Source organism: Triticum aestivum, chromosome 4D (assembly GCF_018294505.1).
Source record: "Triticum aestivum cultivar Chinese Spring chromosome 4D, IWGSC CS RefSeq v2.1, whole genome shotgun sequence".
Classification (NCBI taxonomy): Eukaryota; Viridiplantae; Streptophyta; class Magnoliopsida; order Poales; family Poaceae; genus Triticum; species Triticum aestivum.
Window position 1 is genome coordinate 266,946,535 of NC_057805.1, and position 8,525 is coordinate 266,955,059.

Consider the following 8,525-nt stretch of genomic DNA (forward strand, 5'->3'; position numbering starts at 1 on the left):
AAGTCAAAAGGTTAGTGTAAAAAACATAAATAAGATAAGCACAAAATGAGATGATCATCATTACCCGGGTGCAGTCTTGAAAGCTGGCAAGTTAGATTGCATGGATTCACTGGAGGAAGGTGAAGTTTCCTGATAGTTTGAATCAGAAGAATTGAGTGGTTGGCGAGTGATGCCCGCCAAAGGATGAAAAGGATATAAGTTGGATATAACCTCGGTCCGGCGCTTCCTTGATGCTTCGGGTAAGCCGGAGGAGAGGTCTGCATCCTTGCTGGCCCGGATTTGCCTCCGGCTCTCATGAATCTGTTGCTTCAAAAGAAATTGAGGATCTTGATAAGCTAAAGGATGGGAAAATCTTACTTTCCGGGTTACTCTTCGGACTTTCAGCCTTGGAAAGGGGTCCGAGTCGGAGGAAAGTATAGTTACCTCTTCTATCACCGGGTTACTCGCTCCGGTATCCTCCTGCTGATAATCAATGTCAATAAGGTGGTTAAGAACAAACAAAAACAAGAGAAGAGCATAAGAATGAAGGGTTACCTCTGACTCGGAGGTGTCATCCAGCTGAAGCAGGTCTGAGGCGCTAGGCTTACTCCCCTTCTTGCAGGGAGCGGCTCTCCTGGCGGCTTTCTTAACCTTCTTGGCTTTTTTAGCAGCCTCATGATCATACTTGACCTTCCAGAACTTATCATTAGCCTGAAAAATACAACAAAGGTTTCTTGAGGTTAAGATGAAAATGGTTAAAATGGAAAGTAAGGTGCTCAGGTCAGTAGCTTACCGCCGGAGCCGGGTTAGCTTTGCAGAAGGGACTTAAGTCTGTCCTCCCGCAGTCTGCTAAGCTCTCGTTCAGAAGGGACTTGGTCATGTCGTCAACAACGTCCTCAGATAGGTCGTTGGGGCTGTGCCGCAGAGGATCATCCTTCCGGCCCGTGTAATCACACATTAAGCCGGGGCGGCGGCTCAAGGGAATCACCCGCCAAGCAATCCAGACCCGGACCAGATCAACACCGTTAAGACCGTTTCCCAGAAGAGCTTTAATCTTGTTGATGGTGGGGATAAGCGGTTGTCGCTCAGCTTGAGATAATTTGTCTGGCAGGGGTGATTTGACTCCAAACGCAGGGCGCGAAAGCCGGGCAGAGGGTCTTCATCAGCCGGAGAAGTATCCTGGCAGTAGAACCATGTCTGGTTCCAGTCCTTTGGGTGGCTTGGCGGCTCAGCATAAGGAAAGAGGCAATCTCTCCATCGTTGGATTGAAATTCCGCCAAGTTCCAAGCTAGGCCCGTTGGCACACTCGTTCTGGCGGTTCAGATAAAACAGCTCCCTAAAGAGCAGTAGGCTGGGCTCTTCTCCGAGATATACCTCACAGAATACTTGAAAGTTACAAATATTCGACACGGAATTGGGTCCAATGTCTTGAGGTCGCAGATCGAAAAAGTTCAGAACATCTCTGAAGAATTTTGAGCCAGGAGGAGCAAAGCCCTGGCTCATGTGATCAGCAAATATCACAACCTCTCCATCTCTTGGTTGAGGTCTTTCTTCGGACGGGTCAGGGGCACGATAGGACATGACCTCCTTCTTAGGCAGGTAACCCGTCTTCACGAAATCATCTAAGGTATTATCAGTAACGTTGGATCTCACGCAGTTGCACGTAATGGGTGCCTTGGGAGCCTTGGGCGGCATTGTGAAAGACGAAATCCTATGACAAAAGAAAATGTCCGGTTCAAATATAAGCCGGAGGAAGATTCCAGTTCAGTATTCAAGATGGCGGCTTATGAAGGGGCCTAATGATATATGGCTAATTGTCTCGGGTTATCTAAGCCGCGGTGGATGTCATAAGTAATTCAAATTGTTTAAAACTCTATCATGAATGAGCCGGAAATTTCACAGCTCATGGCCTCCTTTAAGCCGGCGATATGAGCCGCCATAGCTAACAGATGCAATTTTTGACTAAGTGTGGCACAAACAGGTTTCACAGATCGCAGTAATTATTTTGGATCAAACGGTCGTCTAGAAAGGAAAAAATTTCTAGACCTAAAAACTGGCGCAGAGAAGTTCGTAAGTTCTAATGAGGCCTTTTTGCAAGCAAGAGGGATCTGCTAGTACTGGAAATGGGTGCGAAACCACTACCGCAGGAGTTTTATCCTACTTTCCGGATCAAAAGAGGCCGCGGTGGAAGAACTGTGAAGAACTCGGGATGAACTACGAAGAACAAGGGAAGAACGACAGAACCCTAATGCAAACCTACTATATGGAGTGGCAAGTACTTACTGGCGCTGATGAGATGCGGAGGTGGCCGCCGTTTCTCTGGACCAGTTCAGGGTGATGCAGCGGCTGAGGTCGAGGAAGACAAGGGGCGCGGCGGCGGCGGCTGGAGCTCGGGCTCTGGAGCGTCAGAGGAGGAAGACGATGGAGGAGAAGAGTGACGAAGGCTTATGGGCCGGGCCTATTTATAAGGGACGGCTGATAAATGGGCGCGAGAAACGAGGAGGCCAAGACGCGATTATCTCGCTACAGAAACGCCTCGATTTTCGGGATGGTTATTAAAGATAAGATCCGTTGGGATATGACGGAATAAAAAATGAATTTAATGGAAGATGACGTCACGGCGGGTTACCAAGAGTCCAGAAGATGACGTCACGGCGGGTTATAACCTTTGCACAAGCAGAAGCCGGAAGATTTTCTTTCAAAGGGATTGAAGATTAACATGAACCGGTTCAAATCAATCTGGGGCCTAATGTTGAGGATATAACCATTAGAGTCACCCGCCCAGGAGGGGCCGGGTTACGTTATAATGATCATCACGTGAAGCCCAGTACCAGGCTAGAGGATGGCGGATCAATAGTGGGCTTAAGACCCGGAGGCGGCTTAAGGCCCGTAGTGATAAACCGCCGTTATGACAAGACTTGTAATGTAAGGCAAGAGTAGTTAAGAGTCCGAGCCGGATACTGTTATAAGCCGGCCGGGACTCTGAGAGCCGCGGGGCGTCAACCTCTCTATATAAAGGGACGACCCGGCGGCGGTTCAGGACGAGAGACAACAGATCGAGAGCCGGGCATAGCGATTAAGCTCCCTGGTCATCAAAACCCTAAGTAATACCACCTCAACTGGACGTAGGCTTTTACCTTCACCGTAAGGGGCCGAACTAGCATAACCCTCGTGTTCCTTGTCCCGTTTAACCCCTTTAAGCTTCCTAACTGCGATGGCTCCACGACTAAGTCCTTGCACGAGGACATCTGCCGTGACAATTCCACGACAGTGAGAATCATCGTGTTGTTTTCCCATCCGAAAAACAGATTACTAGTACTGAGTGAAGTTTTATGTTTGTACTGAGCGTTTTGTTTTTTCCATTTCGAAAACAGAGTAGTTGAAATGATCTTTGTATGTGTTTGTTATGAACATGTTTTCACAGATGGGATGTCATTTTTTTAACTGTATAATAAAATAGTGGACTTATATGTCCGGATGTTTTGAACGGCCTCCGGTCAAGACATGGACTAATAGAACTGATCCTTTTTTGGGATTACAATTTTAGATTTGTTTTCTCGTCCAAACTGACGACACCATCAGCTCCGAATTTGCATGGTTTAACTAGTTGAACTGATGGATGTTTTCTTCTTGTTTTGTTCAAACTCAAACATTTTTTGCAGTGAAGGTATGTACTTCCTTTTGTTTGCAACTTGAACAATTTTCATGATTTTTATAATAAATATTTGTACTTCTTTTTGTTTTGTTCAATGAAGAAAATAGTGATCATTTGAACTAATTGGACAATAACATGTGAGCTTACAGTAATTTATCACTCGAACTTGTAGCAATAGAAATAAGAAATGTGTACGGCCTCCACACCATTGCATTGGTGTACTCCGGCGTGAGGAACAAATCCTGCCATATTTGATACATACCCACGCATCCTAGTTGACATTTGTTCTGTGGAATGTCGATGACATATACTGAAGAACATGATGGCAGTACTGGAGTAGATGGTCAGGTACTTGGTCAGCTTTGTCTGCAACAGCAGCCAGAAGGAGAAGCACGGGCAGTTGAACAGCAAAGCCATGGTGCCCAGCATCCAGCTCCTGTTGCCACTGCTGTCGGAGGGTGATGCATGGTGAGCAGCTGGGCAGCCTGGGCTAGGTGCAGTAGCGGCCTGGTGCGTCAGTGGCACACCCTTGTAGAGACTCAGCGGCAGCAAGCCGGCCAGCGACGTGAGCGTTCTGGTGATCTTTGCGGCTCCCGCCATGCTGTTCACCTTCAGCGGTTCCATCCTCATCACGACGGCGATGAGGAAGGTGAGCACAGGAGAGAGGTTGATGAAGGTTATGGTGAAGGTGGCGGTGGTGTACTGCCGGCCATAGAAGGTGTACTGCGAGAGCGCCGCGCCAAACACGGTGCTGAAGAAGAGGTACGCCAGGACCTCCAATGTGAGCTTGGGCCTCGTGCTCCTGCAGGAATGCCATGGCGTTATGCAGTTTTAGTCACCCAGGGAATGAATGCAGATTGTATGTACAAGGATGCATGTGTTTGCATACCGTTCTTTGAAAAAGGCTATTGGAGCAGAGAAGATGGTGGCGACCAGCTGCCGGAGGGTGACGAGGACCAGGCGGTTCAGCCCTTGCTCCAGAGCCTTCTTCACCAGCGCCGTCATCACAGCAGAGATGAGGTCGAAGGCCAGCATTCCCGTCACCGGCTTCCACTCCTGCACCCACATTGTAAGATTGCCGCTACAAGATGACTGATACGCTCATTAACTGTCTGATTATATATATAGCCCTGCAATGCTACTCACTGACCAAAAGTGACGGCCGTCATTCATGCAAGGGGGGCAAAAAAGTAAATGCTAATATGCTATCAACATAATAAATTATTTCCTTTGCTACTCTTGTGACAACTTACTCGTACTACTGAAGATTTTTTATAATAATCTATAAAATGGCATATCAGTAGACAGTAGGAATCAAATTGGTAGTGCAAACGTGAAAGTAAAATATATGTCCTGATTCAGCCCCTTACCTTTTCTGGTGCCCCGACCAAAATTACATAAGATGCCAAGAAAGTGGATAAAATACGGAAGCACTGAGACTGCAGAAACTCCTTTTATGTATGTGGACTAGTCGTCAAACTTCCTAACATAAAGAAAACTTCCAAAAGAACCTGATACTTGCCATTAGTAAAAAAGGTGAGCTGGTATATGTCAACCAGCAATGCTATCCTTGAGTCAGCAATACTATGACAAGATGCAGTGAATTTCTCAACTCAAACACCACTACTGACCATTCACCTTTGCGCTTGTTAGTGTGATTTTGCTCCTGCCCAACTGTCATTTTCAATGGGAAATTAGGTTTAGTTTTGCATTCCAATGAACGCAGTAAAACCCACCAACGAGTGTTTTCTGTAATCATTTGGTACACTGTTGAATACCAGGCAAGGAAGGCAACCTCACCAGGCACCACGCTACCAGAAAGTAAAGTGCACAAATATGAAACATTGCATTCAAGGGTAATTTTCATCTACGGGAAAACTGGAACTTGCATATACACACTAAAGACTGTCAAATTCCTTGAACTCAGGAAACTGGAAAAAATGAGAATTGAACTGAATGAAATTTAAAAATTGTACTGAACTGAAAAAAGAAACTGGACATCATAGGTACATCGAGAAAATAGATTGTATGGAAGCACAAGAAGATATATAGACTAAAATAAGAATTGAAATGAAATGAATCTAGAATAAGATTTGGACTAAGCTAAATTTAGAAATTGAACTGGACTAGAATTAGAAATTGAACGGAACTAAAACAAGAAACTGGACTGAACAAAAAATAAGAATTAAAATGAACTAAAATAGGAAAATTGAGCTGAACAAAAATTAGAAATTGAACGGAACTAAGAAACTGAATTGAGACCACTGTGAACACAAATATTTATTTTGCACAGTAAACTACATGTCACATTTAAGAGCAGCTTTTCTTTCCTGCCTTCCAACGTCATGTAAGCAGTGATTATGACCTCTTGGAAACTTTTATTTTGTTTATACGCATCAGGAGAGGGAAGTTTACATAATAATTTTTTTCTGTGAACCTACATCACTGACCCTGCTTGGACTGTTGGTGTTTTTGTCACTGCAATTTAATTTAGTTATTCAGTATAATTTCACTATTACATTTTTTAGTGAAATGTGATTCAGAAACCACCCGAAGTAAAGTAACATCTATTTCAAAATGGATGGCTATAGTTGAGACAGAATTTAAGTTTCAGCAATGCCCTTGCGGCAAAGCAAACTAAAATGTATCATTTTCCTCAGGATTTTGAACATTAAAAGCATAATGCCCTAGAAGACAGCATGAGAATTATTCAACAAAACACAGAAAAGTGAACAACAAATTTTATTTGATTTCGCAAGTGATATGTAACTAGAGTAGCGAAGGTACCAAGCAAATGCACAATACTATTGACTAACACGTGAAGTGGATGCACGTGTGCCTTAAAGCGTAGGGTTGTACTGACACACTCAGCATCAGGGGATTTCCAATTCGCACAAGATCGAAGTGCACCAGTTCGTTATGCGAAGGCCGGCTGCCTGGCTCGTCACCGTCGAACTGAACCCCGCGCCCCTGTTGAACTGCTGAAATATTTTAGTACGGGTTAGATACAGTGCCAAACTAGTACCTGAAAATCTCATCCCCAAATATGCATGTCAATCTTCACAGTTGGAAGTAATCTGAGCTATCTCAAAACATTGAACTGATACATACATGCAAGAACGAAACCGGTACAAGCAATACAAACAATCAATATGAGGAGGAACGTCTAGATGAATAAGAACAGAGCATCAAGAAGATTCATCAAATTCATACCAAAAATATGAGGAGGGGTCACGGTACGCCAACCAATAGGCTATGCGGGAGGAGGGCGCGACCTGCAGTTTCAGTGGTATATGCTTAATAATAATTGGAAGGTAGATGATAAGCTAGTGTCAGCCTCCAAGGCCAACAACCTTCTTGACAACACACTATAGACCGACCAACATGGACTTTGTTGGGTTTAGTTTTTTTATTCATGCACTGTTAGGCGTGCCCATTTTGAACTTACAAAGTTTTCTATACCCATCTGAACCTACAAATTTTTTCCTATAGCCATTTTGAACTTACAAAGTTTCTCTTGATGAACTTTCATGTGGTTTGTTTACAAGGAACTTTCATAAGGGAACTTCTCGCGCAATTGCACATGTACTGGTTATATTTTCTCCAAAGCCAGAATGGTTTTCATATGTTTCGTACACTATGGTGATGAATATAAACAGCGGGTGAGCACCAAGACAGCTTCAACATGGGATCCCTTTCCCCGAGAGGAAGCAATAGGATTATTGCTTAGAAATAAGCAAGTGCAAGTACGAGGAGAGTAGCAAGAGTTGTACTTTTGGTGTAAGCATACATGAGCAGGGCTTGCGCAGAGGCTGCGTGAGGAACTGGTTGAGGACGACCACGCTCGTGTTTGTGCTGCTGCCGTTGTGGCAAAAAGGGCAACGACCTGTGCTGGTTGCAGGAGCTGGACTGAACACCTAGGTATCACATCAAAGTAATTAGCAAGATTAACCACTACTTTTTACAGCTGGGAGCAGCCAACCATCGGTTTGTAGAGGGATTTAGCGACGTCGGCGGCCGCCATCTCGCACCTGAGAATCAAACCAAATATTCAAGCGAATAAATAAGTGCACAAGAGATATTTCTTTAGCAAGACATTTTCACGGAACAGGCAAACCAAATTTTTTCAATGAACTTTTTTAGGTTTATGTGTTCAAACTTGCAAACTTTCCGAACTAGTACTTAGCTCGCTTGTCATTTTTCACTTCACTATGGGATCAGGAGTGCACAACATATACAAACATTAACACAAGGATCAATTGGGGCAAACAACAGAACACAAAACTGAACATCAAGGAGATAAATAGCAACAGTCTCTGAACTGAATTAAAATTCTAATTGAACTAGATTAAATTTAGAAACTGAACCAAGTGTGTCACGAGTTAGTCAATGTGGAAGATCATTCCATTTGCTATCTATCTATCTCTCTCACATCACCCTGCTGCAGCAAGAAACAGCAGCAGCACACAAACGCGCACGCACAACAAGTAGCTAGCAAGCAGCAGGGGCTTCAGCCAACAGGAGACATCAGCCAACAGCAGACAGTACTACCATTTTTTGAACTCTCCTTTTCTTTGATCTTTTTATTCCTCGAACTTCCACCGGTGAACCCGTGAACTTATCTGCTTTTATAATTTTAACTTTTTCAGAATAGTCATACCATGTGTATACAGCAAGAGTGCCCTCATATCTCAATTTCTATGTATCATACAATAGCATTAACCATAATTGAGAAAAAGAGGATTTTGCATACACGCCGATGGTGCTAATGCCAAATATAATCTAGCCATGCTCAACATCCAGTAAGGATGGAAAAAATGCAATTCATGTTGTTAATAGATCATACAGCCTCAGAATTCCATACTTAATTATTTCACAACATGTCAGGTAT

General features: G+C 43.9%; 1 protein-coding gene across 5 annotated transcripts; it reads right to left on the bottom strand.

Moving 5' to 3' along the window:
- Positions 1-3,724: 3,724 nt before the first annotated feature.
- LOC123097435 (WAT1-related protein At4g01440) lies at positions 3,725-7,670 on the bottom strand. Of its 5 annotated transcripts, none has more exons than XM_044519163.1 (4): positions 7,425-7,664; positions 6,848-6,909; positions 4,524-6,612; positions 3,725-4,436 (listed from the first exon to the last, which is right to left on the bottom strand). In XM_044519163.1, exons 3-4 carry the CDS (start codon positions 4,700-4,702, stop codon positions 3,791-3,793), a joined length of 825 nt encoding a protein of 274 aa, XP_044375098.1. In that variant the 5' UTR covers positions 4,703-6,612; positions 6,848-6,909; positions 7,425-7,664; the 3' UTR covers positions 3,725-3,790. The 5 variants fall into 5 exon arrangements, with proteins under 5 accessions (XP_044375098.1, XP_044375097.1, XP_044375100.1 ...); XM_044519162.1 differs by having other exon boundaries at positions 4,524-6,615; XM_044519165.1 differs by having other exon boundaries at positions 7,408-7,664.
- Between the last annotated feature and the right edge of the window lie 855 nt (positions 7,671-8,525).

What these genes read in the sequence shown, in the direction of transcription:
- LOC123097435 (XM_044519164.1), bottom strand. Translation starts at nt 4,702, where the DNA reads ATGTGGGTGCAGGAGTGGAAGCCGGTGACGGGAATGCTGGCCTTCGAC. An exon ending in ATAGCCTTTTTCAAAGAACG is followed by an intron (nt 4,437 to 4,523) that starts GTATGCAAACAC and finishes GCATTCCTGCAG; the next exon opens with GAGCACGAGGCCCAAGCTCA.